Here is a 25,840-nt window from a genome sequence, read left to right on the forward strand (position 1 = left end):
CGCTGTACGGGAGGACCGGAGGACCGGAGGACCGGAGGACCGGAGGACCGGAGGACCGGAGGACCGGAGGACGGGGCTCCTCGGTGCTGCTGTCCCAGCCGTGTCCCGCAGCGGGGTCGCGGCCGCCCCGCCGGGGCGCACGCCTCCCGTGGTACCCCCGCGGCCCGTGGCGCCGAGGCACCGCCCGGCACAGCCCCTGCTGGCACCGCCAGGAGGGGACAGCGGCGGGGACGGCGGCGGGGACGGCGGGGGTGACTCAGCGCCGGCACCGGGCTGGCCCGGGCACCAGGGGGAGCCGCAGGACGGGAGCCCGGGGTGCCGCCGCTGAGCGCCCCGCCTGCCCTCGCGAAAAGGAGAGGGCAGGGAGAGCGCCCCGGGCGTGCCGGGGGGAGAGCTGCGGGGGGAGTGAGGCCCGACCCCGACGGAACGTTTCTGTTTAGTCCCGGTCGCCCCTTATCTCAGGAAGTCAGCTGAATTGCATCAGAAACCTTGCTATAATAATTGTGCAAGCCGCGCGGTAAGAGACGTGGGTTTTTTTTCTTTTCAGCACTGCACAACGTTTCAGCTTTTGATTTCCTCAGAACGCAACCCTTTCCACAGCCTCCTCAAAACTGGCGGTTACGTGCTACAGGACGATATTATTGCAGGCTACGGAACAGCATTCGTAGTGCTGGGTTTTGAACTGTGCAGGGAGCTGCATGGCCAGGGTCCCACGTCACATTCATCCATCTCCCCTCCCTTTCCCAGCTCCCCATGCAACGCACCGGGAAGCACAGCCACAGCAGGCCGGTGGGCTCCCGGAGAGGAGAAAAGCCATCTCAGGAGGCAGTGCCACCCATCCTGGTGGCAGCACCCTTGGCCAGCTGTGCCTGTGCTTCCCGATGCCCTGCTCTCCCTGGCAGCCTGCCCAAACCTAGGGGGGAAAGTCATCCTGGTGCTTTCAGCAGAAGCAGGTGCAGAAGGATGGAGAAGCAAGAAACAGCCGCGGCAAGGTGACTTTTGTTCAAGCAGGGCCCTGTTTTGGGCTGGCTTCAGCAACCTGACAGACCCAGGCTGTGCGCGCGAGGCACCACCCCGCGGGACTGCTCGTGAGCGCTGACGCCAGGGCTGCTGCCCGAGCCAAGCCCAGGCAAAACTGAGGTGTTTGCAGATTTTAAATCAGCAAAGTCTGCGGCGGGCGGAGGTGGCAGGAGCGCGTGATTAAGTAGGTTATCTGCCGTGAGCGCACACATGTGCCCAGGCAGCACCGCAGCTGATTTCGTGTGCACACCAACATGCTCGTGCCTACACGCTCCCAAGACCCCACCACCCTTCAAATCCCTTCAAATCTCCCCAGGAGAGGTGAGGGGGATTTTCAGCGTTCTGCTGTTTTCCGTAGCCATTGGTGCCTAAATATCAGTGCAGTGCTGTGGATGCGATGGAGAAGGCTGTAGTTCTGATACCACCCATCACAAAACAGCAAGTAAAGCATCGCCTGCTAAAATGAACGTTTTCAATTCATCAGGGCCACGCTGGGATTATTAGTGGACCTGACTGGGGGTCTTGTAGAGCTGTTAGTAGTAATTTTGAACAGAGTTAGGAAAAGTAGGGTAATTCTGAAGGACAGAAATCACTCCAAGAGTTAAGAAAATAAGTCAGTCAAACCAGAAAACTCTAGATTACTGATAAAGCTGGAGGAAAAAAAAAAAAAAAAAAAGAGAATTTGGATTGTGTCAGCAAAGAATCAAAGACTGAAGAAATGCATTTAATACTGACCAGTCTTGTCTCGGGGAGGGCAGGTATTGCGATGCGAATGTGTTGTCTCTTTCCAGCATGATTACACGTCTGGCCGATGCAGATCAGCACTGCTGGCACAACACCCTGACTTGGAAGCTGGCAGGAGATAATGGTGACAGTTCACATAAATCCCAACATTGCTGCAAGGAGGACTACAATAATCCGTTTTCCAGTCCCACGGAAGAAGCAAAGGATAATATTGCAGCGAGAGAGGTTCCTCAAGGAGATACTTTCGGATGCTGCGGGTGGCAGAGCAGCGCAGCGGCTTGCTGGAGGCAGTGGCACGTCCTCGCCTTCCAGAGCTGCTTTCTGTGTTTTAGCAGAGGATTTACCTGGGTGAGCCAAGCCAGCCCATTTATTATCCTGCACTGCTAAGGACGCACCGGGTGCATCAATAGCAAATCTGTGCTTGTCAGCCAGGACGTGTACTGCTGGGGCCTTCGTAGTGGGGAGCCCCAGGGGGTGTTCATGGCCCACAGTGACAGGAGATGGCTGCTAAGAAAATGGGGGGATAACACAGCTTGGTGAGGTGGTGTCAGCATATCCCGAGTTGGGAGAGACTCACAAGGATCACGGGGTCCAGCTCCTGGCTCCACACGGACCCAGTCGGACACCCCGGGCTGGAGCCGTGCTGCATAGGGGAGCGCCCCGGGAGCCATTGCCCGCCCCGGTTATTAAATGCATCTTTTATCTCGTTAACTGTTTCCCTCTGAAATCCTCTGGTGTCTGGCCAGCCGCCAGCACCATCTTTCCGCTTTTAACGACTCTGCAGCAATCCCCGGGACTCCAGGCTGCTTTCATACCCTGCCCTCTGGCTGACAAGGTGCTTGCATTGCGCACAATGTAGAAGGGACCACGTGCAAAACCCCTTACACACATCTGTCCAAACCCCTTTCAATGAGCCCCTCCAGGAGCTCTAGCATCACCCGGCCACGCAGGATTCGTTGTCTGTTCCCAGCGGCAAGAGAGCAGGGGAAAGCAGCGCCGGCTCCTCCTTGCTTCCCGTACCCAGGAGCGTGGGGCACCTCGGCGGGCTCAGCCCCTCCATCACCTGCCTGGGGGCAGCTGGTTCACGCCAGGCGTGCTCAGAGCCCCGCCGTGAAGTCACCGCAATTAGCCAGCCGAGGTTTTGTTTCACTCCCGTGGGTGTGTAGCCACTTTTCCCAGGACGTGAGGCAAGGCGGTGACACGCAGCCAGCCTCTGAGCGAGGGAGGCTGCTCACGCAGGGCTGGTGCACCCCAGGGACGGCCAGTCCCGACTCGTCCACCCGGCCCTCGCAGCCTTGCAGGCTGGGGACGAGCGCGGGTGAGAGGCTGCGGCCCTGGGAGCGCCTCCCTGCCCTCGCTGCCGCCCGGTGATTCAGGGCTTAGGACTGCAGCGAGATCTGGAATTAGCTTTATTGTTCCTGTAACGCCGCGCACGCTCCGGGCCATGCAGCAGGCATTTCACAACTGACTTCATTTTATCTGAACCAGCAATTACGCTGCTCTAGCTCAGCTCCAGCAGAGATAGCTCCTGCCGGATCAGTTCGGTGCTCTGCATCCCATCCGCACTTCTGGAGCAGAAGCCACGCTTGGTTATCAAAGACATCCACAAAGGAAGACTCCTTGGCCCCCGGGACAATCGTGCTTCAACGCCCTTACAGCCAGCAAGTCTCAAACATGTATCTTCTCACCTGAGCGCATAGAAAACGAATCCCTTCCCATCTGCATCTGCCTTAAATACACTTTAAGGCCTTTGCTGAGTCTCAGCTTGGCCCAGTTGGACCAGGTAACAGATTTCTGGAAGAGGTTTTGTTCTGGGGACAGCAAGCTCTGCTGGCAGCAGTTCCTCTACTAGCAGCAGCACTTCTCCTCTGGTGAGAAGTGCGTTTTCCCACCAAGAGACAACCTTTCATAACAACTTGCAACAAAGGGCTTTTTAGCGTAAATCAGGAACTAAGAAATACATTCACTCTCTAAATTTAGTGCCATAAACAACGGGGGTCTGTTGCAAGGCTGCGAGGCACTTGCGAGTGGCAAGTCCCTGGCAGGGTCTGCCTTTGTTGGAGGCACTGCAGACCTGCAAAATATTACGCTGCCTCCTCCTCCTCCTCCTCCTTCTTCCCCTCCTCCTCCTCCTCCTCCTCCTCCTCGCGTAGCGGTGTCCAGGCTCTGCAGGCAGCAGCAAGCAGGGGCTCTGCCACCTGCACTACCTCCAACCTGTTTTTCTCATTCTTCCATCAAGAGCTTGTTGAATTCTGACTCACTGATGAAAGAAAAAAATTTCCATTGCTGGATCTAGCTCCTTGCAAATATATCCTTGGGATGAATACACGCGTTAGCGTTTTGTTGGGCTTGTCATTACACTTTCTGCTTGCTTCCCAGTCAAATACGACGTCAGTTTATACGACGTCAGTTCAGTGACTTCCCACAGCCTTGACGATCCGGCTGATCGCTGCTGCCCAGCTTTAGCCAGCTGCTCTGCAGCATTTCCGAAAGGCTCAGACATCTGTTCGGTGTTTTCAGATGGGAAGTGCGTGGCCGTGCGTGGCTCAGAATCACTCATGGCTCCCTTGTCACTCCCTGCCAGCCTGCTCTTAACATAACAGCATCTGAACGATATTTTTTCACCACCAGCATGCATTCACAGCAATGATCAATCAGTGTTGCCTCACCCCCAGCTCCCTACCAGAATGGTATATAAGCAGATCCCGGCACCTCTCGGAGACGTATCACATCATTTAACACCCCAAGGTGCCACGGGATTATCAGACAAATCTTCCGAAGCTGGGTGAACTGCCCAAGTCTCGTTGCTCGCCTGAAAGGCCGCCCGCTGCCTAGCTCCGCTGCGTGTGTTCCAACCTGTGCTGCGAAGGACTCACGCTATAAACGCCCCAGATTTAATTGGCAAAAGTCGGGACGGTGCCAGGAGACACCCAGTCAGCACCGACGCCTTGCCATCTAGGACGTACTTCAGTGAGCGCCTTGGCAAAGGTTTTCGTGGGGAAAGATGATCCCACCGCTCCCCTTCACATCCATTAACTTACAGGGCTCAAACGCTGATGCCTCGTTACTGCCTCACGCCCCTGCACTGTGTGCACCAGCAAGCCCCGTGTTATCTGCTGATCTCTGAGGTCACTCAAAGGACATTTATAGCACAGGAGATTTGGGCGTTTCCAGAGCCATACGGTCGCCACAGCGCCCTGCTCAGCTCCGGCAGTGCTCACAACCAGGGGTATCTGTGGAAAAACGCCTCTTTCTGCTGGCTTGACGAAGCCCACCTTGATCATTTGGCTCGGCCATTTCAGCAGGGCTCAGGATGTGCTGCTCAGGCACAGCCGTACCGCTGCCTCCAGCCACTCGGCACGCCTTCATCAGCGAAGGTGACACCTTCCAGGTGACTCAGGCACAAAGAAGGACCCTTGTGAGTGGGTGATTTACGTCCAGCCTTCAGCTTTCAGCGTGAGCTGAGAGATGACGGCGCCTTTCAGTGAAAACTCATTAAGCCAGAGGCAGGGCTGGCTCTGCATCGCGGTGGATGCTGCAAATATTTGGCGGGGGGTAGGATGGAGCAGCCATCACTGAATCACAGCAGTGAAAAGTCCCAGCGGGTACCCCCCTTGAGGTTACTGGAAGCCCCCCCTGCCGGGACCAGCCCGTGCGGGTGCAGGAGCAGCCTCGCAGCCCTCCTGTGCCCCCTGCCAGGCGGGGAGCTGGCGATGCCGCCCCTCGGTGGCCCTGCCTCCGCGCCCAGCCTCACCTACGCAAACTCCAGCGAAATACAGGCGATGCATGCGAATTTATGCAAAGGCTGCGGGCGGGGCCGCCCGCCCCGAGCCCACGGTGCCGCCCCCGGTATAAGGCGGCGGCGCGGCCGGGCCGGGCGTGCGGAGCTGCGGCAGCCCCGGGAGAGGCGGTGCGGAGCGGTGCGGAGCGGTGCGGAGCGGAGCGGCAGCATGGTGAGTGCTGGGGCGCCCCGAGGTGCCGGGCAGCCCGGGCAGGGCCCCCCCGGGGTGTCCGGGCACTGGCCGGGGGGGTCCCGCACCCGGCGCGCCCCCCCTGCCCCTGCCGGGTTTCAGCTTCTGCTCGCACCCAGGCGCTCGGCGGCTCCTCGGAGCACCCCCTGCAGCCGTGTGAGCTGCTGGCGTCTGGCGGCTCCTGGGCGAGGCGCGGGGAGACCTGCGTTTTGGCCGAACCCGTCACCGCGCCTCCTTCTCCGTCCTCTGACAGCCCCTGGTCCCACGGCGTGAGGGCTTTGTGCCCGCTCTGCCGGGCTCCCGGACTGCAACCCCGCAGCCGAGCTCTGGGATCTTCGCCCCCCGCCCTGCTGCCGTGGTGCCAGCTCCGGCTCTGGAGAGCATCGGGGTGCCCCGGCGCCCTGCCTGCTGCCCCAGGCCTGTCGGGGAGGGAAGGCAGAGCGAGGAGCCCTGTCCCGTGTCTTTCTTCTGGCCATCCCAGGGTGCTCACAGCAGCGCTGGCTGCACGCTTCTGCTGGGGGTCCTGGAGTTTCCTCCCCGTTGGCTCGTTGTGATACCAAACCTCTACGGACCTGCTGGGGGGGACAGGGGAACTCCTCGGTCCTCAGCTTTGGGAAGGAAGGAGAGATGGACTTCTGGTCCTCACGAAGGGTACCAAGGCTTACCCCTGTCACTGCAGCCTCAGGAGAGCAGCTCAGAAAGCTCCCCAGACGCACAGAGCCAGGGCGTGCGTGCCGTGACCCGCACAGCCTCCCCGGGCGGCCGTCGCTGCCGTACCCCTGCGCACAAAATGGCTCCAGCGCCTTCCTGCCAGCTGACTCACAGCAGGGCACTGGCTGCTCTGGAAATCCGGTCTGGTTTGGATGCTCCTCTGCCTCGGCTGTGCCTGATGACGCATCCAACCCTTGGCAACAACAGGACCGAGGCACCGGGCGTTTTGGTGCTCGTCGAGAGGGCTGCAGCTTCTGCGGTGCCTCACCTGGAGGGAAGGAGGGAAGGAGGCTGCAGGACTGACCTCAGCCGCACTTTCCCCGGGGCACTGCGCTGTAGGGGACCCTCCTGCATCAGCCCTTCAGCTCAGCTGCAAACTGAGCTAACGCCTCCCACTCCAGAGCTAATTTAGGGAAGCGGAGCCTCCGAGCATGGCAACCATTCACTGCTGCAAATTCCCCCCATGCTGGGCTTCCGTTCCCAACGCCGCCACCCCCCAGCTCTGGGGTCCGGGCGGTGCTGTGCCACCTCAGCCCGCAGCCCTGCTGTAGGTGCAGCAGATGGCCAGGGGCATGCCAGCTGCCGCGGGACCCCAGCCTCAGCTGCATGAGCGCTCATGCAATGGAGAAGGTGCTCCCTGGGTGCTGCCAGGGCTTCTGGCTGGGGCAGAGCAGGGAACGTGCTGGCCTGGTGTCCCCGGCTCCAGCAGATGGGTCTCCATCCCCCCCAGGTGGGCAGTGCGGCGATGGGAGACAGAGCATGGGTTTTTGGTCAGGTCAGCGGGCTGGGATGAAGGCACTGCGCTGTAGGTCAGTGCGATATGAACAAGCTCGCAAGGCTGCCCTGTGCTGAGCACAGGGCTCCTGTGGGCACCTCGATGCCTGCAGCAGCTCCATCGTGGTCCCTGCTGACCTCTGTCCCATGCCTCCCCCTCCCCAGCGCGAGTGCATCTCCGTCCACGTCGGCCAGGCCGGCGTCCAGATGGGCAACACGTGCTGGGAGCTGTACTGCCTGGAGCACGGCATCCAGCCCGACGGGCAGATGCCCAGCGACAAGACCATCGGCGGGGGGGACGACTCCTTCACCACCTTCTTCTGCGAGACCGGCGCCGGGAAGCACGTCCCGCGGGCCATCTTCGTGGACCTGGAGCCCACCGTGATCGGTGAGTGCTGGGGCAGGGCTGTGCGCGGCATGGGGGGCAGCCACTGACTGCTCTCCTGTTCCTGTCTGCACGCCCCAGGTGGGCAGTGAGGGTGGTCACTAGTGCTAGGAGTAACCCACCGTGTCTCCTGCCACCTTACCCCACGGCCTCTGATATTGTGCTAACCTCTCCTAGATGAGGTTCGGGGAGGAGTCTACCGGCAGCTCTTCCACCCCGAGCAGATGATCACCGGCAAGGAGGACGCTGCCAACAACTACGCCCGCGGGCACTACACCATCGGCAAGGAGATCATCGACCAAGTGCTGGACAGGATCCGGAAGCTGGTGGGTAACTGCTGCTGGGGACGTGTCCCCTGGGCTGGGATCCATCACTGCGGTGGAGGTGGGAGCGTGCAGCAGGCCCTGCTGTGCCCTGGGAGGGGTCTGCATTAGCCCAAGTGAAACTCAGAAACTTCCCTCCAGCAAAGTCAGTGCGTGGAAGACTCTCACTCGTCTCTCCCTGCAGGCTGACCAGTGCACGGGCCTCCAGGGCTTCCTCGTGTTTCGCAGCTTTGGAGGCGGCACTGGCTCCGGATTCACCTCTCTGCTGATGGAGCGACTCTCTGTTGACTACGGCAAGAAGTCCAAGCTCGAGTTCTCCATCTACCCTGCCCCACAGGTCTCCACCGCCGTGGTGGAGCCCTACAACTCCATCCTCACCACGCACAGTACTTTAGAGCACTCGGACTGTGCCTTCATGGTGGACAACGAGGCCATCTATGACATCTGCCGCAGGAACCTGGACATCGAGCGCCCGACCTACACCAACCTCAACCGCCTCATCAGCCAGGTCGTCTCCTCCATCACCGCCTCGTTGAGGTTTGACGGGGCCCTGAACGTCGACCTGACCGAGTTCCAGACCAACCTGGTGCCCTACCCTCGCATCCACTTCCCCTTGGCCACCTACGCCCCGGTTGTTTCGGCCGAGAGGGCATATCACGAGCAGCTGTCGGTGGCCGAGATCACCAACTCGTGCTTCGAGCCGGCCAACCAGATGGTGAAGTGCGACCCTCGGCACGGCAAGTACATGGCGTGCTGCCTGCTGTACCGCGGGGACGTGGTGCCCAAGGACGTCAACGCCGCCATCGCCACCATCAAGACCAAGCGCAGCATCCAGTTCGTGGACTGGTGCCCCACGGGCTTCAAGGTGGGCATCAACTACCAGCCGCCCACCGTGGTGCCGGGGGGGGACCTGGCCAAGGTGCAGCGCGCTGTCTGCATGCTGAGCAACACCACGGCCATCGCCGAGGCCTGGGCTCGCCTCGACCACAAGTTCGACCTGATGTACGCCAAGCGCGCCTTCGTGCACTGGTACGTGGGCGAGGGCATGGAGGAGGGCGAGTTCTCCGAGGCGCGCGAGGACATGGCTGCCCTGGAGAAGGATTATGAGGAGGTGGGCCTGGACTCCTACGAGGACGAAGAGGAGGGCGAGGAGTAGAGATGCCGCGGCCCAAGGGGACCTTGCTCCTTCTCCCGTGTCTCCTGCGGGAACCCTTTGCAATAAACCGTTTGAGAGCCTCCGTGTCTCCCAGTAACCCCCCGGCTGCAGTGGTTTCTTGCCAGGTCAGGTGTGTGGTGAGCGCTGCTGCTGCTGCTGCTGCTGCTGCTGCTGCTATGCTTCCTCCCCGTGCTCTGCTCCTGCTCCTGTTTCAGCTCGCTCCCCACACAGGCAGGAGCCCCATACCTGGGGGAGGAGGAGAGGACACACAGCATGTTCTGGTTAAAAACCCAGCCATGTCCAGCAAAGGGATCAGGAGGAAACCTGATGCTGTGATGGGAGAGAAACCTAGCTCTGTTCCTGAATTCAAAGGGCAAGGAAGAAGAGGGAAATGTCTCCCCTTGGAGCTGCCTGCAATAGTTTTGAGTCTTCTCAGTGTGCTCTTGGTCTCTGTGAGCAGAGATTTGGGAAGGCACCTCAGGAGGCTGAACTCAACTGGAAAGAAGGATTAAAGTAGTTACAGCCTGGCCATCGCTTGTTCTTGTGCTGGAGCTGATGCCAGAGGGTTTCAAAGGAGCCCCCATGACTTTTGGTTCCATTTTATGCCTCTCCTATGGTAGCTTCTGGGGATGCCATAGGCACATCCTGGTGGAGCAGCTCCCTTCTTCCCTCTTTGTCAGGACAGGGCAGTGCTGCTGCCAGCCCTTCCCTCACACCCACGGGCTCTGGCAGTGCCTGTGCTGCTCGCAGCCTGACTCTGCCACTGGCACCACGCTGAGACCTCTCCCTGTGCTGCCTGGTGCCCGAACATCCAGACCTCGTCTCCTTCCTCCTGCTGCAAACGGGAGATTTGTGTTACCCGTTATCCAGCACGCTGGGGCCGGAGATTAATTTTCCCTGCCTAACGCTTATGCTCCAGCTACGCTGACCCCCGGGGGCTGTCCTCCGCTGCTCTCCTGCTCCCAGCATGCACCCGTGTCCGCTGGAGGGGAAAGTGTGAGCCAGCAGCGGGCCGCACCGATTCCTGGAGCGGGGCCAGGCGCATGTCCCAGTGCGCAGGGCAGCTCCGTGGCTCCTGGCGCCGTTCCCCGTGTCCGGAGCGCCGGGCTCAGACTGAGCGGTGCCGGCCGCTGCGCCAGGGCAGGAGCTGCTGCCCCTCGTGCTGGGCACTGCTCCCCACAGCTCCTTGCCAAGGTCTGAGTGCGGGGCGAGGAAGGACCCTGCTCCTCCAGGAGTAATCCCGCTGCATCGGTAACTCCTCCCCGTGCCTTCGGAGAGACCTGGCTGCTGCCAGGAGCACACAGGACACAACCGCAGCTCCTGTTTTTTTATTTTTTTATTATTATTTTCTGAAGGCTAGCCTGCACCTCTGCCTTAGACCCCACTGCAGGGGGTACCCAGCAGTTTCTCCTGGCATGTTCCCAGGTAGCAGAGCCCCCGTCCCCAAGGGCAGGGAGTGCTGTGTGAGACCGTGTCCTGGCGGCAAGGACAGAGCCCTCTCCCTGCCGTGCTCAGTGCACAAGGCTGGAGTGCTGGGGTCTGCTTTTCCCCAGCCAGTGAGGCTGGCAGTGGCTCACACATCCCCAGCAGCAGCACCAGCCCTGGCCCCGGGGGGGCTGCACTCCCCCAGAGGGGTTTCTGTGTGTGCAGGCACGAGGAGTCACTTGGGTATCAACAAATGGGTGCAGCCACCCCTCCTTCCAGCCCCGCAGCCCAGACTGGCTGTGCCCTTCCGCAGTCTCAGCGGGTGCCTGGCGCTGCCTGCCTGTCCCCCCCCTCGGGGAAGGGCAGCCCCTGGCCAGAGGATCCCCAAGTGCTGAGATGGCCGAGGGACGTTTTGGGGCACCCTGGTCTCCAGACCTGGTCCTCATCTCTCACTTGTTTCTCTTCTTTTCTCCTGCTCTAGGGACCCAGGTGCTGCAGCCCTGGAGTCCTTGGGGTAGGGGGGGGGGGGGGTTAGCTCCCAGCAGAGCTTGGGGTGAGGGGGGGCTGGTGGCAGAGCAGGTATGGGGCTGCTGTACCCTGCCCCGTGGCTGAGCCCTGCCTCCTGGTGCCCGCAGCCCCGGCACCCTGGGGTCCCCCGTCCCCCCCCGGTGCGCAGGGACCCAGGCAGGCTCCCGCCGCCCCGGGGGAGCCTCCCCCCGCCCCGCATGCAAATGTACCCAAATGAGGGGGGCGTGGCGGCACCAGACCCCTCCCTGCTATAAGAAGTTCGCTGCGGCGGGGATTGCAGCAGCCGCAGCTCCACACCGAGCCCCGCCGCACCGAGCCGCCGGGACAGCCCGGGCCCCCCCCGCAGCATGGTGAGTGCGCTCCGGGCACCGGGCACCGGGCACGGCGGGGGGGGCGCCCCGGTAGCGGCGGGGGGCACGGCGGAGCCACCGCGACGCGCCCCCTCCTTCCCTACCGTGACCTTGGGCAGCCCCACCGGGCCCTGCCTGGGGGCAGCCGCCCCCCCCGCCCCGGTGTCCCCCCGGTGTCCTCCCGGTGTCCCCCCGGACCCGTCCCCGCTGCCCCCGCGGGGGGGGGGGGCGCCGGTTTGGGGGGGGGTGGCCGCGACCCCTCCGGTGGCGCCCGGTGCGCGGTGGCCGTGGACGGACGGGGACAGGTGCCGGGGGGAGGCGGCAGCCGGGCACCGGGGCGGGGGGCTCGGCTCGGTTCCCCCCCCGCTGCACCGGGGGGTCCGCGTCGGGGCTGGGAGCGGGGGGCTCGCCCCGTCCCGTCCCGTCCCGTCCCGTCCCGCGGGGGCTCTGGCGGCGGCGGTGCGGGCAGGGGCCGCTGGCCAAAGCGGGCGACCGCCTGCGCCCTGTCCCGGGGGCCCGGGGCTATATTTAGAGTCCCGGCGGGGGCCGGGGCCGTGCCAGCAGCCGCAGCGCCCTGCCCCGGGCCGGCCCCGCTGCCCTTCGGCCCCGGCCCCCCCGGCCCCGGGCCTGGAGCCCTTCGCCCTCCCCGGGGTGCCCGCGGCGGTGCCGCACCGTCCCCGTCCCCAGCACGGTGCCAGAGCCGGGGCAGGGGTGCCAGGGAGCCACCGGCATGTCCCCTGCCCACTGCCCACCCCAGGGCTTTGCAGCCTGGGGACAGGGCTGAGTGACCCCCGGGGGAGTCCCCGTGCTGCCCCCCTGTCCCAAAGCCCCCTGCCCAGCTCCGGAGCAGGAATATTTTGGGGCTCCCCCGTGGTGCTGGCTGCGTCTCCGGGACAGGAATGTGCCCACGTCAGCTCGTCGGGCTGCCACGACGTGGGGAAGGGGCTGAGGCTGCCGGGGCAGCCCGGGAGGCCCGAGGCAGCGTGTGCACGGCTGGCGGCACGCAGCGATGGCCGGGCCGCCGGGAGGGACGCCAGGTCCCAACCCGAGGGCAGCGAGGGCAGAGCGGGGCCGCTCGGCGGCACGTAGCTTGTGCAAGAGGAAGCGTGCTCCCCGGCGGGCGGCCGTGGGGCACCGGCACCAGGCAGGGCCCCCCGTGGGGTGGGCCGGAGGGCGCCGTGCCAGGCTCTGACCCTGCCTCCCCCTCCCCAGCGCGAGTGCATCTCCGTCCACGTCGGCCAGGCCGGCGTCCAGATGGGCAACACGTGCTGGGAGCTGTACTGCCTGGAGCACGGCATCCAGCCCGACGGGCAGATGCCCAGCGACAAGACCATCGGCGGGGGGGACGACTCTTTCACCACCTTCTTCTGCGAGACCGGCGCCGGGAAGCACGTCCCGCGGGCCATCTTCGTGGACCTGGAGCCCACCGTGATCGGTGAGCGCCGGGGCAGGGCCGTGTGTGACACGGGGGCAGCCCCGGGTGGGCAGTGAGCGGCTGCTGTGCGTTCCCTGCAGGGTGTCCTGCAACCCGTAACCCCAGGAGAAGCCACAAAGCTCCGCACCGGCTTTGTTACTGAAATGTCCTGGAGGCAGCGGTGCTGGTAGCCTCCGCTCTGCACGTGTGTGCGGAGAGAAACCAGCCCAACCGGCACAGCAGCTCCCACGGGTGGGAGAAGCCGAGCTCCTGCGCAGGGAGGTGGCAGCCACCTCCGTCTGGAGCAGAAACCTGCTGCCCGCGGTGGCCCCAGTGATATGCGGGTCCTGGGCTGTGCCCCGGGCAGGTGGAGCTGGGAGGAGGACGAGGGACGGGGCTCGCACCAGCCTGGCTGTTACCAGCAGCCTGCGCCAGGCTCAGCTCTCCCCGATCTCTCCTAGATGAGGTGCGGGCTGGGATCTACCGGCAGCTCTTCCACCCCGAGCAGCTCATCACCGGCAAGGAGGACGCTGCCAACAACTATGCCCGTGGGCACTACACCATCGGCAAGGAGATCATCGACCAAGTGCTGGACAGGATCCGGAAGCTGGTGGGTAACTGCTGCTGGGGACGTGTCCCCTGGGCTGGGCTGTGTCGTCCTGCTGGGGGTCAGAGCCCCCCTGTGCCCTGGGAGGGGTCTGCAGCTGCTCATGGCAGGGGTGGAGCAGGTCCTGAAGGACGTCTGGACAGGCAGGTGTTGATGGGGAGATCAGCAGCAGAGCAATCTCATGCTTCTCTCTCTCCCTGCAGGCTGACCAGTGCACGGGCCTCCAGGGCTTCCTCGTTTTTCATAGCTTTGGAGGCGGCACCGGCTCCGGATTCACCTCCCTGCTGATGGAGCGACTCTCTGTTGACTACGGCAAGAAGTCCAAGCTCGAGTTCTCCATCTACCCTGCCCCACAGGTCTCCACCGCCGTGGTGGAGCCCTACAACTCCATCCTTACCACCCACACCACCCTGGAGCACTCGGACTGTGCCTTCATGGTGGACAACGAGGCCATCTACGACATCTGCCGCAGGAACCTGGACATCGAGCGCCCGACCTACACCAACCTCAACCGCCTCATCAGTCAGATCGTTTCATCCATCACCGCCTCGTTGAGGTTTGACGGGGCCCTGAACGTCGACCTGACCGAGTTCCAGACCAACCTGGTGCCCTACCCTCGCATCCACTTCCCCCTGGCCACCTACGCCCCCGTCATCTCTGCAGAGAAGGCCTACCACGAGCAGCTGTCGGTGGCCGAGATCACCAACTCGTGCTTCGAGCCGGCCAACCAGATGGTGAAGTGCGACCCTCGGCACGGCAAGTACATGGCGTGCTGCCTGCTGTACCGCGGGGACGTGGTGCCCAAGGACGTCAACGCCGCCATCGCCACCATCAAGACCAAGCGCAGCATCCAGTTCGTGGACTGGTGCCCCACGGGCTTCAAGGTGGGCATCAACTACCAGCCGCCCACCGTGGTGCCGGGGGGGGACCTGGCCAAGGTGCAGCGCGCTGTCTGCATGCTGAGCAACACCACGGCCATCGCCGAGGCCTGGGCTCGCCTCGACCACAAGTTCGACCTGATGTACGCCAAGCGCGCCTTCGTGCACTGGTACGTGGGCGAGGGCATGGAGGAGGGCGAGTTCTCCGAGGCGCGCGAGGACATGGCTGCCCTGGAGAAGGATTACGAGGAGGTGGGCCTGGACTCCTACGAGGACGAAGAGGAGGGCGAGGAGTAGAGACGCCGTGGCCCAAGAGGACCTTGCTCCTTCTCCCATGTCTCCTGCGGGAACCCTTTGCAATAAACCGTTTGAGAGCCTCCATGTCTCCCAGTAACCCCCCGGCTGCGTTGGTTTCTTGCCAGGTCAGGTGTGTGGTGAGCGCTGCTGCTGCTGCTGCTGCTGCTGCTATGCTTTCTCCCTGTGCTCTGCTCTTTCTCCTGTTTCAGCTCGCTCCCCACGCAGGTAAGTGTCCCCGGGGCCACAGTGCACGTCCCGCACTGCTCCCTGGTCCAGGCAGGGTGGGTACCGCTTCCTCCTGTGGATGGCCCTGCTTCGTACCTGGAGCCCAGAGGAGCAGATTCAGCCAGAGCAACAAAACATCTGTGGCTGCTGAGACATCTCCCCACGTGCAGCCAGTGGGGTAGGTGGGCTGGGCTGGAAGGAGAGTGTTGGGAGCGGAGGGAGCAGCCCCGTGCCCCTGCCCTGCAGCCACAGCACGGGGCGAGGGGCGTGCCCAAGCTCTGCGGTGCATCGGGTGCACCCTGCGAGGGCACCCAGCCTGTGAATCCCTGTGGCTGCTGTACTGCCGTGTTGTGGTGGAGGATTAAAGGAGGAGAACGCTCCCTGTGGAAACCACTTGGATGCATTGTTTATTTCCCCCCCCCGCCTGCGGGCATTGCACCTGCTGTGTGTCCCAGTGAGCCCTCCCAGCTGCTAGGCTGCGGGTGCTCGTCGCGCTGGGGTGTTTGCAGAGCAGGCCCTGCTGTCCCAGAGCTGTCCTTGTCCCATAAAGCTGGGCTGCTGCTCCTTCTGCCCATTCCCTGCCCTGTGCTTACACTGTGCTGAGCCCCCTTCTCCTGCTGGTGCTGCCTCGGAGGGCCTGCACAGCAGTGCCCAGCCCCAGCTGTAGATGGGAGATTTGTGTTAACTCTCATCCATCAGGCACGCTGGGGCCGGAGATTAATTTTCCCTGCTTAATGCTAATGCTGTGGCTGTGCCGACCCACCAGGGCTGTCCTCCCGTGCCCTTCCCCTCCGGCAGCGCTAGGCTGCAGGCTCTGGCTGCCTGCTCACCCCATGCCCCGGCAGGAACAGGGACACCATCCACACCTCTGCAATAAAGAACATCTTTTACTCAAAACACAAGGCAACGTAGGCGCTGAGGGCGGCGGTGGAGCAGGCACCGGGTCTCGCCTGCCCCCTGCCTCGCTCCAGCACCAGGCTGGGCCCTGACCACGGCTCTGCCCTGGGCAGGAGTGCCCCCTTGGGGTGCCGTGCTGGACACCCTGCTCCTCTCTAAGCGCCTGTGTTTAGCAGCAGGTCGTGTGTACCAGTCCTGGGGCTCAGCCCTGGGCTGTGCGAGCCCCCAGCAACAGCGCTTGGGGCAGAAACCCCCAGCACACAGCCCCAAAGGCCACGCTCCAAGTCCAACACACCTCCGGCACGGAGCAGCTCTCCCCCGGGTGCAGAAATCCCCTCTGAAATAAGCCCTGCAGGGAAGCAGGGCCGAGGGCAGCTGCTCTTCTCCCAGCTCGGCCTGTGCCGCCGCGGGGTGGGACGGGCTCAGATGCACGTGGTGACCTGGCCGGCCGGCGCGGGCTGCAGCCCCTCCAGCTGCTGCAGGACCTCGTCGATGCTGGGCCGCTCCTGGGGGTTCACCGTCATCATGGAGGAGAGCAGGCAGCGCAGGGCGGCCGAGTACCTGCGGGGAGAGAGGGAGATGGGTCAGCACGGCCCTGCCATGGGGAGCTGGGCCTAGCCCCCCACCCTGGTGCCTCACCTGGAAGATGGGGGCACGGCGATGGGGTTCTGCACCGCCAGAGCAACGCTGTCACCCTTCTGGAAGACCATGTCGTAGGGGCCCTCCCCGAACATCATGCAGTACAGCACGCAGCCTAGGGACTGGAGCACGGTGGGGTCAGGGCAGCCCCCCACCACGTGGCATGGGGAGGAGGAGGGGGCCAGATCCTTACCCAAATATCCGTGCGCTCGTCTATGATGCACTGGCTGGGCACTGTGAAGAGCTCCGGGGCTCGGTAGGAGATGGTGCAGCGCTGGGCAGCCCAGTCCTGCAGAGAGGCAGAGGGGAGGGTGAGTGAAGCGACGAAGGGCTCGGGGCAGGGGTGGGCAGCGGGACGAGGCCCGGGGTGCTCCCCCCCCATGGGGCACTCACCTGCACGGCCACGGCCTCCCGAGAGCTGGTGACTTCGATGCGGGCCCGGTTCATGGAGCCCAGGTCCATCAGCACGGGCCGGTCGTCCTCATCCAGCAGCACGTTGGTGGGTTTGAGGTCCCTGCGGGGGGGGGGCAAAAATGTCAGCGGGCACCCTCCGGCCCCCCAGATGTCCACGTACCCGCCACGGGCAGGGCTGGCAGCCCCTACCTGTGCGCGTAGCCCTTGCTGTGGATGGCCTGCAGCCCGCAGCAGATGCCGTGGAGGATGAGGAGGACGCGCTGCTCCGGCATGAAGGCCCCCTTCTCTCGCAGCGCCTCCACCTCGCCCCAGAGGGTCCCCCCCTGCCGAAAGCAAGCGGCCGCTCGCCTCCACCGCCGCCCCACGCGGCGCGGGGCCGGGGGCTCCGCGCCCCCCTCACCTTGACGTAGGGCAGCAGCAGCCAGGCCTCGTGCTTGGCGCCCTTCTCCACCAGGCAGTGGGCCTCCAGCCGCAGGACGTTGGGGTGCCGCACGAGGCCGTGCATCTCCGCCTCGCGCAGGGCGGCCTGCCGGTCCTCCCCGTCGTGGCACACGATGCGCTTCAGGGCGTACAGCCGCCCGTCACGCAGCCCCTCCACCAGGTCCACGCAGCTGAAGCCCCTGCGGGGAGCCGAGCGCCGTTTGGGGCGGGCAGTCCCCCGGGAAGGGGAGCGGGGGGGGTGCCCGTTTTGGGGTACCCCCCCCCCGAACCCCCCCGGCCCCCTGCGGGCTCAGCGCCCCCCCCCCCGCACAACCCCCCCCCCCCCCCCGGTGCCCACCCCTCCGCCAGGCGGTGCAGCAGCAGGTAGCGCGCGCCCCCGAGGCTGACGGTGGCGCGCGAGCACACGCACAGCGCCTGCCCCATCGTCCGCGCGCGTCATCGCCGCGCGCCCCCGCGCGCCGCGCGTCACCCGCCGGGAGGGGGGGCGGGGCTTGGCGCGAGGGGCGGGGCCTAACGGGATGGGCGCGGCGCGTCGGAACGGGCGGTACCGCGGAGGGGGCGTGGTTTGTGGGAAGGGGGCGGGGCTTGGCGGGAGGGGGCGGGGCCAAGCGGGGGGGGGGCCGCCATTGTGCGACCCCGCAGAGAGGCGGGAGGGAGCGCGGTGAGCGGCTCCGCGCCGCGCCGGGCCCGCCCGCAGGCATGGGGCTGCCGGGCCTCGCCCTGCTGCTGGCTGCGGGGCTGCTGCACGCCCAGGTCGGTGGAGGACCCCAAACCCCCAGGCCCAAACCCCCTGCACCCCCAACCCCTGCACCCTAATCCCCCAGACCCCCAACCCCCTGCACCCTAATCCCCCAGACCCCCAACCCCCTGCACCCCAAACCCATGCACCCTAATCCCCTAGACCCCCAACCCCCTGCATCCTCATCCCCTGCACCCTAATCCCCTAGACCCCCAACCCCCCTGCACCCCCAACCCCTGCACCCTAATCCCCTAGACCCCCAACCCCCCTGCACCCCCAACCCCTGCACCCTAATCCCCTAGACCCCCAACCCCCTGCACCCCAAACCCCCTGCACCCCCAACCCCTGCACCCTAATCCCCTAGACCCCCAACCCCCTGCACCCCCAACCCATGCACCCTAATCCCCTAGACCCCCAAACCCCCTGCACCCCAACCCCCCTGCACCCCAAACCCCCTGCGCCCCCAACCCATGCACCCTAATCCCCTAGACCCCCAACCCCCTGCATCCTCATCCCCTGCACGCCAACCCCCTGCACCCCAACCCCTAACCGTCTCCTCCCGCTGTAGCCACCCCGCTCAGCCCCTGCAGCGGACCCCAGTCCCCTAAACCCCAACCCCCTGCACCCCCAACCCCCTGCACCGCAAACCCCTGCACCCCCAACCCCCTGCACCGCAATCCCCTGCACCCCAACCCTATAGACCCCCAATCCCCCCGCAACCCAGTCCCCCTGCACCCCCAATCCCCGCACCCCAATCCCCCCGCACCCCAACCCCTGCACCCCAACCCCCTAGACCCCCAACCCCTAACCATCTCCTCCCACTTGGCCCCGTCACTTGCCCCGTGTCGAGGAAGGGTCCTCGGGGTCCGTGCAGGGGGTTTTGGGGATCCGCAGCCCTGCCTCTCCCCGCAGCCCACCGCCCCGCCGCGCTCCTTCCAGCTGGACTACGAGCAGGACTGCTTCCGCAAGGACGGCGCCCCTTTTCGCTACGTCTCGGGCAGCATCCACTACGCCCGCGTCCCGCGCCCCGCCTGGCGCGACCGGCTGCTCAAGATGTACATGAGCGGGCTCAACGCCGTGCAGGTGTAAGTGCCAGGGCGACTCCTCACCCCACAACTGGGTTACTCGGTCACCAGGAGGGGGATCAGCCCGTACGCTGAGCTCTGGGACCCCCCTGCCGGGCACAACACGTGCCTGGGCTCCCCCCATGCGTGCCCAGTCGCCATCCCCGTCTCGCCCCAGCTACGTGCCCTGGAACTACCACGAGCCGCTGCCGGGGGTGTACGACTTCTCCGGGGACCGGGACGTGGAAGCCTTCCTGGACCTGACAGCGGAGCTGGGGCTCCTGGTGATCCTGCGGCCGGGGCCCTACATCTGTGCCGAGTGGGAGATGGTGAGGCCCGTGGCCCCGCGCTGGGGGTGATGGGTGGCTGGGGGGGCACGGCGGGGCTGGCCCGCCTCTGGGGCTCTCTGAGCTGTTTGTCTGTCTGTCGTGCTGCTGCGGGTGTTCCCCTAGGGCGGCCTGCCTGCCTGGCTGCTGTGGAAATCAGACATCGTCCTGCGCTCCTCCGACCCCGGTGAGCCTCAGCACGGGGCCGGAGCCGTGGTGCTGCCCCCTCTCCCAGCGCCCCCCGGATTATTTCCATCCGCCGGGACGGGGGGGCTGCTAGCAGGCTGAGCTGCGCCCTGTCCCCCCAGCCTTCCTGGCAGCCGTCGACTCCTGGCTCCACGTCCTGCTCCCCAAGATCAAGCCTCGGCTCTACCAGCATGGGGGGAACATCATCAGCGTGCAGGTGGGGTGCTGCGGGGCTGCCGGGGTGCCCCCAGGTGCCTTGGGGGGAGGGATGGGGGGAGCTGGGTGCCCGTCAGGACCCGGCTGCATCGTGCCCGGCTCGCAGGTGGAGAACGAATACGGGAGCTACTACGCCTGCGACTACGACTACCTGCGGCACCTGCTGGGCTCCTTCCGAGCGCTGCTGGGCGGCGAGGCGCTGCTCTTCACCACCGACGGCGCGCGGGCGGAGGAGCTGCGCTGCGGCACCCTGCAGGGTCTCTACGCCACCGTCGACTTTGGGCCAGGTGCCGCCAAGGTGGAGGAGGAGAGGGGACAGGGGTCCCGTCCCCCTCCTGCTCCAACCTCTCGTCTTTTTCCCCCTGCAGACTCCAACGTGACGGAGGCGTTCGGCGCGCAGCGCAGCATCGAGCCGAGGGGGCCCCTGGTGAGGCACCGAGGGAGAGGGCGAGCTGGGAGGCTAGGCTGCCTGGGGAGCGGGTCACTGGGGGATGTCACCGGCCCCTTGCCCCCCCAGGTGAACTCCGAGTACTACACGGGCTGGCTGGACTACTGGGGGGGCGCGCACGCCAGCACCAGCGCCGCGCAGGTGGCCCGGGGGCTCGCCGACATGCTGCGGCTGGGAGCCAATGTCAACATGCAAGTAGCCAGCCGGGGCGGGGGGCGCAGCCTGGGCCCCGGGGGGGGCAGCGGGGGGGTCTGGGTTGGTGTGTGGGTGCTGAGGGCGCTCGCTGGGTGTCACGCAGGTACATGTTCCACGGGGGCACCAACTTCGCCTACTGGAGCGGTGAGTGGGGGCCGCCTGGGGGGCGCGCAGTGGTGCTGGGGTGGGGGGCTTTCCTCGGCACCCAGGGGCCTGCTCCAGGCTAACGCTCCATCCCGTGGGGTTCGCTGGCCCCCAGCCCCAGCTTGTCCCCCTGGGGACTCCTTCTGACCCTAAGACCACCAGTTCTGGGTCGTGCCCCCATTGCGTTGCGGCCAGCTCAGGGCTGGGGTCCAGGCTGTGCCGGAGAGCCCCTTCCTGCAGTGCCCATCGCTTCCCTGGCCAGGTGCTGACTTAAAGGCCCAGTACAAACCAGTGACCACCAGTTACGACTACGATGCACCGCTCTCGGAGGCCGGAGACCCCACGGAGAAGCTGTTTGCCATCCGCACGGTCATCAGCAAGGTGCTGAGCAGGGCAGGAGGGGGCAGCAGTGGGCACGGGAGGACCTGGCAGGGCAGGGACATCTCCCTGCTCGTCCCAGGGGACCCCTCAGCCCCGAGGGCCCCCTGACAGCCTGCCGTTCAGTTCCAGCCCCTGCCCGTGGGCCCGATGCCCCCCGCCACCCCCAAGTATGCCTACGGCCGGGTGGATCTGCGCAAGGTGAGTGCGGGCGCTGGGGGCTGTGTGGCCCCTGCCTGGCACTGCCCAGCTGCCCAGCTCCCCTCCCTCTCTGCAGCATGCTGATCTCCTGGACGTCCTGCATGTCCTGTCCCCCTCCGGGCCCATCCGCAGCCAGTTCCCCCTCACCTTCGAGGCCATAAAGCAGGTGAGGGGCTGGGTGCACTGGGGCACATCGAGAGAGATGCTGGGGTGGGGGAAAGGAGCTCACGGCAGCCCCCTTTCCCTTTCTGTGCTGCCCTGCAGGCCCATGGCTTCGTGCTGTACCACACGCAGCTGCCCCGCGACGTCCCGGCCCCGGCCCCGCTGAGCGCTCCTCCCCACGGCGTCCGCGACCGCGGCTACGTGATGCTGCAGAAGGTGGGGTGCCTCTCGGGGGGGACGTGCAGGGCCAGGACCTCGGGGACAGGCAGGGTGCTGAGAGCCCCACTGAGCCCCCGAGGGGCACCCCGCTGGCCCGTTTGTGTCCCCTTGGGGGCAGCAGGCAGCCCTGGGCTGGCTCTGGGGGGAGAAGGCAGCGGGACGCTGTGCTGGCAGCATTTGGGGCGGTGGGACCGGGGTGTGGGGAGGCAGCGCTGACCACCCTGTGTCTGCAGGAGTACCAGGGGACGCTGGAGCGGGACGGGCAGACCACGCTGCGTGTGACCGGCAGGGCAGGGGACGCGCTGGACGTGCTCGTGGAGAACATGGGCAGGCTCAGCTTCGGGGCCAACTTCAGCGACTTCAAGGTGAGGGGAAACAGCCAAACAGCCCCCTCCTGCCCCCTACCACAGACCCTATCCGGGCACCCTGAGCCCTGCTCCCTGGTTAACCTTGCACCGTCTCCCCCTTCCTCCGCACCCACCCACCGGTGTGACCCTGGGCAGGGGGCAAACCCCACGGGACCAGGATAAAGCAGTGGGATTGGCATCGCCTTCTCCTGGTGCTGTGGCAGCCAGGATCGTGCAGCCCCTCCCATGGGATCCTATTCCGTTCCCAGGGCAAACCCCACTGCCTCATTTTCCCTCCTCCTCCACCACAGGGCTTGTTGGGGAACCTCTCCTTGGACTCCAGCCCGCTCAGCACCTGGCTCATCTACCCCCTGGCCATAGACGCTGCCGTCCAGCAGGGCTGGCCCCACGCTGCCCTGCCACAATCAAGCGGTAGGGGCAGATCGGGGCCAGCCTTCTACACCGGGACCTTTGAGACCCCTGGCATTGCCTGGGACACCTTTGTGAAGTTCCCAGGTTGGAGCAAGGTAAGGTCGTGCAGAGCGAGGAGAGCGGATGAGGGGGTGGAGAGGGGCACAGCTCAGTCCCATCTCCCTCTTCCAGGGCCAGCTGTGGATAAACGGCTTCAACCTGGGCCGGTACTGGCCCCGCCGTGGGCCCCAGCAGACCCTCTTTGTGCCTGGCTCAGTCCTGCGTATTGGCTGCCCCAACAACATCACGGTGCTGGAGCTGGAGGGAGCACCTCCCACCCCCTTCCTGCTCTTCCTCGACCAACCCCTTCTCAACAGTACCCTCAGCCCCAGCACCTGGACTGCAGAATAAACACGGGGCTGCCAGGCGCTGTCGTGTGCCTGGTATGTGTCTCGTGCACACCAGGGTACGTGGGCGAGGGCACGGAGGAGGGCGAGTTCTCTGAGGCACGTGAGGACATGGCTGCCCTGGAGAAGGATTACGAGGAGGTGGGCCTGGACTCCTACGATGACGAAGAGGAGGCAAGGAGTAGAGAAGCCACAGCCAAAGAGGACTGTGCTCCTTCTCCCATGTCTCCTGCGGGAACCCTTTGCAATAAACTGTTTGAGAGCCTCCGTGTCTCCCAGTAATCCCCCGGCTGCAGTGGTTTCTTGCCAGGTCAGGTGTGTGGTGAGCGCTGCTGCTGCTGCTGCTGCTGCTGCTATGCTTCCTCCCTGCTTCCTCAACACCGTGCAGGTGCAAGTGCCAGGGCGATTCCTCGCCCCAAAACTGGGTTGCCCGGTCACCAGGAGGGGGATCAGCCCGTACACTGAGCTCTGTCACTGGGAGCAACTCTCTACCTGCAACTTTCCTCTTCCCTGAGTGAGAAAATACATGTTTACTGTTGTCTTCACTAGCAACCCACTACCATATCCTCTGTGTGACCAAGAGGGAAAAACAGTGAATTTGGGTTCTTCTCTCAGAAGAGGCATTTATTTGTAGACCAAATTCAGCTAGTGAACAGCAAACCCAGTGGATGGGGAGTAAGGATGAAAAAGTATGTGGTTTGAAAGCCTGCAAAATAAGGCAAGTAGGAAAGAGTCTGGTGTGGAGGTCCACTCAGAAGACATGTGCCCGTTCAGGCACATCAACTGCCAGTGCAATGACAACCTGGAAACTGAAACTCCCTACTCCTTTGGTTGGTTGGTTTTAAAAGAAATACTCTTGGGTGACAAAAGCCAACAGGCACCAGTGATAAGCTAGGTGTATAAGTTTTCAGAGGGGGTTGTAGCAGACCGTATTTCTCTTTAAGTAGGGGATTTGAGTAATCGATTGTGTTTCTCCTGAAGATCAAGAAACCACAGTGCTCCCTGAAACGTGGGATGATAAGCAAAACCAGCAACTCAAGGTAGTGGAACTCAAACCAGAAACGAAGGACTACAGAGAGGTGGCAGAAAGGTTTCTGAAGACCAGCTTCAGCTTCTAGAAATTGAAAAGGTAAAAGCACGTTACCGTTTCTAAGCATAAATACTTTGATAACAACTCATGAATAACGACTAGTAAACAGTGGAAAAATAAATCCTGTTAGGACTTATGGGACAAGACTCTATGGGAAAAGAAGCAGACACAGTTTTATCTGCTTTCCTGATTGACTTATGTTTATAATTAATTGTCTGAAGAGGATGCACAAAGCTTTCAATACCTGCACAGGTATTTAATGTGATGTTTATGACCTTCAAACCTGTTGCAGAATATCTCCACTCTCAAGAAGAAGCTGCTTCTGACACCAAGACTTACGATGCTGAAAACATGCCAAGTCAGGTGATTTTAATGGAAGTGCCTGTGTGTATGGTCTCTGTTCAGGTAGCTACTATGCATTTTTCTCTTCTGCTTATTCAAGTGTCAAAACTCAGCAAGCAGAGGGGATTCCCTGTCCAGAAACAAGGGAAAAGCAATTTGCTAATGAAGGCTGTTATTGCTTAGGTCTACACAAATACTCTTCCTGAAAAACTTCCTGTTTGAGCACTACTGACTGTTCACTTCTGGTAGCATAGAAGCATGTGCCAGACTGCTTGCCAGTGTGTTAATCCTCCAGAGGGTAACCCTGATTTGAGCTGGCTTGATTATGTGAAGCCAGTTTTGACATTACGTTGGTATCCAGTAAATTTTTTGCAGTCAAGCTATTAGCTTCAAGCATTAGCTACTCCTGAAGTGACAAGGCTGCACACCTCTGCATGTAAGTGTCCCTTTTGCATAGGCATCAACTACTCAGCAGTCAAGTTACATGAGAGGTTATTAGGGACGTTTCCCCAAAGAATAAGAGATCAGTGGCAGTAATGCCATCTGTTTTACCAATTTTAATCAGCATCAATTTGACGTTGCATCAAGTTAAGGTATTTGGAGCAAGTCTTAAGCAATTGCTTCTAAAGTTTCATTAAATCACTTTTGCTATAGTAGAGCAGAGCATCTGCCTTAACCCATATGTGCTTGGCAGGTGGGTGTTTTGCAAGTTTCTGGGTCATACACAAAACTATCCCATATTATTTCCCTGTTGCATTTTGGGTTGGGTTCTGCTATCTGTTGTGCTGAAGTCTGGAGTGATGTGCCTAACTTATTTTATAATGTAGCCTACATGTGTTGTAGCTAGGAGTAGAATCTTGGAACACTGAATTGTTGCTACACTGATGCTTTTCATGACAAGCTAAAAAAAAAAGAAAAAGTCTTAATTTCAAACTTTGCAGATTGAAAGGGTACAGAACCCATTTTTGCGGAAGATCTACCAGATAAAAAAGCATCAAATGGCTGAGAAAAATGTCAGTGGAGATGACGAGAAGCTTTTGTTTCATGGGACAGGTAAGGAGTCCTTAACCTTAATTAACAACTCTGGATTTAATTGGAGCTATGCTGGAATGCACAGTAATGTGAATTTCAAAACTGCTCATTTCCCTGAATAGGGCTAGGAATAACTCATGTCCTCTGTGTAGTCTTGCCTTGTATGCAAAATGTTCTGTTTTGTTAAATCTCCCTATTGCCGTCATTAGAGCCTGTGAATCTCTTGGCAGATAAGTGATTGTTATTAATGAAATACACTTTTTTTTTTCTGACTATAGCTGCAAACTTTGGAAATGGAATGAACTTTGCTGTTAATGCCAGCTATTCTGCCCCAAGACGCCTATTCTAAACCAGATGTGGATGGAAAGAAGTACATGTACGTGGCTCGAGTACTTGTTGGAGAATGTTCTCAAGGGACAAGAGGATCAATTACTCCAGCAGCAAAAAGTGCTAGCAACTCCATGGATCTGTTTGAGAGTTCAACTGATAATGGAAACAATCCATCCATGTTTATCATATTTAATGACATTCAAGCTTACCCAGAATACCTTATCACTTTCACTACATGAGCATTTTGATTGCAGCCAAGTTTGCATGTCTCTTCATTTTATAAATCTGTCCTGCACATTAATATGTGTATATATATATATTAGTGAAAACAAATAGTTTTATCAAATTAATTTCTTAAAGCTTGTTTATATTTAAGCAACCTTTAGCAATTTTTGATAGCACTG

The 25,840-nt window shown here is 62.3% G+C and overlaps 4 protein-coding genes across 7 annotated transcripts; 3 read left to right on the forward strand and 1 right to left on the reverse strand.

Moving 5' to 3' along the window:
• Nucleotides 1-4,797: 4,797 nt before the first annotated feature.
• On the forward strand, nucleotides 4,798-9,181 carry LOC308198355 (tubulin alpha-5 chain-like). Its single transcript, XM_080600614.1, has 4 exons — nucleotides 4,798-5,717; nucleotides 7,386-7,608; nucleotides 7,783-7,931; nucleotides 8,113-9,181. Exons 1-4 carry the CDS (start codon nucleotides 5,325-5,327, stop codon nucleotides 9,082-9,084), a joined length of 1,737 nt encoding a protein of 578 aa, XP_080456740.1. The 5' UTR covers nucleotides 4,798-5,324; the 3' UTR covers nucleotides 9,085-9,181.
• Nucleotides 9,182-11,246: 2,065 nt separating this feature from the next.
• Nucleotides 11,247-14,663, forward strand: LOC308198361 (tubulin alpha-5 chain). Its single transcript, XM_080600623.1, has 4 exons — nucleotides 11,247-11,387; nucleotides 12,600-12,822; nucleotides 13,263-13,411; nucleotides 13,612-14,663. Exons 1-4 carry the CDS (start codon nucleotides 11,385-11,387, stop codon nucleotides 14,581-14,583), a joined length of 1,347 nt encoding a protein of 448 aa, XP_080456749.1. The 5' UTR covers nucleotides 11,247-11,384; the 3' UTR covers nucleotides 14,584-14,663.
• A 1,014-nt stretch (nucleotides 14,664-15,677) lies between these two features.
• Nucleotides 15,678-17,693, reverse strand: STK16 (serine/threonine kinase 16). 2 transcript variants are annotated; one of them, XM_080600640.1, is made up of 7 exons: nucleotides 17,609-17,693; nucleotides 17,159-17,378; nucleotides 16,948-17,081; nucleotides 16,738-16,858; nucleotides 16,538-16,633; nucleotides 16,345-16,466; nucleotides 15,678-16,266 (listed from the first exon to the last, which is right to left on the reverse strand). In XM_080600640.1, the coding sequence occupies exons 1-7, from the start codon at nucleotides 17,620-17,622 to the stop codon at nucleotides 16,128-16,130; spliced, it is 846 nt and encodes a 281-aa protein (XP_080456766.1). In that variant the 5' UTR covers nucleotides 17,623-17,693; the 3' UTR covers nucleotides 15,678-16,127. The 2 variants fall into 2 exon arrangements, with proteins under 2 accessions (XP_080456766.1, XP_080456765.1); XM_080600639.1 differs by having other exon boundaries at nucleotides 17,537-17,693.
• A 104-nt stretch (nucleotides 17,694-17,797) lies between these two features.
• On the forward strand, nucleotides 17,798-22,907 carry GLB1L (galactosidase beta 1 like). 3 transcript variants are annotated; one of them, XM_080600611.1, is made up of 17 exons: nucleotides 17,798-17,952; nucleotides 18,851-19,023; nucleotides 19,181-19,331; nucleotides 19,455-19,515; nucleotides 19,637-19,731; nucleotides 19,837-20,017; nucleotides 20,099-20,157; nucleotides 20,248-20,369; nucleotides 20,477-20,517; nucleotides 20,780-20,898; nucleotides 21,022-21,096; nucleotides 21,173-21,262; nucleotides 21,361-21,474; nucleotides 21,711-21,842; nucleotides 22,136-22,215; nucleotides 22,274-22,351; nucleotides 22,428-22,566. In XM_080600611.1, exons 1-16 carry the CDS (start codon nucleotides 17,899-17,901, stop codon nucleotides 22,329-22,331), a joined length of 1,605 nt encoding a protein of 534 aa, XP_080456737.1. In that variant the 5' UTR covers nucleotides 17,798-17,898; the 3' UTR covers nucleotides 22,332-22,351; nucleotides 22,428-22,566. The 3 variants fall into 3 exon arrangements, with proteins under 3 accessions (XP_080456737.1, XP_080456735.1, XP_080456736.1); XM_080600609.1 differs by having other exon boundaries at nucleotides 22,136-22,351; nucleotides 22,428-22,907; XM_080600610.1 differs by having other exon boundaries at nucleotides 18,878-19,023; nucleotides 22,136-22,351; nucleotides 22,428-22,907.
• Nucleotides 22,908-25,840: the final 2,933 nt, after the last annotated feature.

The sequence above is a fragment of the Anser brachyrhynchus genome, assembly GCF_964034855.1.
Source record: "Anser brachyrhynchus genome assembly, chromosome: 7".
In the NCBI taxonomy this organism is placed as follows: Eukaryota; Metazoa; Chordata; class Aves; order Anseriformes; family Anatidae; genus Anser; species Anser brachyrhynchus.

What these genes read in the sequence shown, in the direction of transcription:
- LOC308198355 (XM_080600614.1), top strand. Translation starts at nt 5,325, where the DNA reads ATGGAGCAGCCATCACTGAATCACAGCAGTGAAAAGTCCCAGCGGGTA. An exon ending in CCTGGAGCCCACCGTGATCG is followed by an intron (nt 7,609 to 7,782) that starts GTGAGTGCTGGG and finishes AACCTCTCCTAG; the next exon opens with ATGAGGTTCGGGGAGGAGTC. An exon ending in TGGACAGGATCCGGAAGCTG is followed by an intron (nt 7,932 to 8,112) that starts GTGGGTAACTGC and finishes CTCTCCCTGCAG; the next exon opens with GCTGACCAGTGCACGGGCCT.
- LOC308198361 (XM_080600623.1), top strand. An exon ending in CCTGGAGCCCACCGTGATCG is followed by an intron (nt 12,823 to 13,262) that starts GTGAGCGCCGGG and finishes GATCTCTCCTAG; the next exon opens with ATGAGGTGCGGGCTGGGATC. An exon ending in TGGACAGGATCCGGAAGCTG is followed by an intron (nt 13,412 to 13,611) that starts GTGGGTAACTGC and finishes CTCTCCCTGCAG; the next exon opens with GCTGACCAGTGCACGGGCCT.
- GLB1L (XM_080600609.1), top strand. Translation starts at nt 17,899, where the DNA reads ATGGGGCTGCCGGGCCTCGCCCTGCTGCTGGCTGCGGGGCTGCTGCAC. An exon ending in CACCGTCGACTTTGGGCCAG is followed by an intron (nt 20,018 to 20,098) that starts GTGCCGCCAAGG and finishes TTCCCCCTGCAG; the next exon opens with ACTCCAACGTGACGGAGGCG. An exon ending in TCCGCACGGTCATCAGCAAG is followed by an intron (nt 20,899 to 21,021) that starts GTGCTGAGCAGG and finishes CCTGCCGTTCAG; the next exon opens with TTCCAGCCCCTGCCCGTGGG.
- STK16 (XM_080600639.1), bottom strand. Translation starts at nt 17,622, where the DNA reads ATGGGGCAGGCGCTGTGCGTGTGCTCGCGCGCCACCGTCAGCCTCGGG. An exon ending in TGCTGCTGCCCTACGTCAAG is followed by an intron (nt 17,082 to 17,158) that starts GTGAGGGGGGCG and finishes TGCTTTCGGCAG; the next exon opens with GGGGGGACCCTCTGGGGCGA. An exon ending in ACGAGCGCACGGATATTTGG is followed by an intron (nt 16,467 to 16,537) that starts GTAAGGATCTGG and finishes ACCGTGCTCCAG; the next exon opens with TCCCTAGGCTGCGTGCTGTA.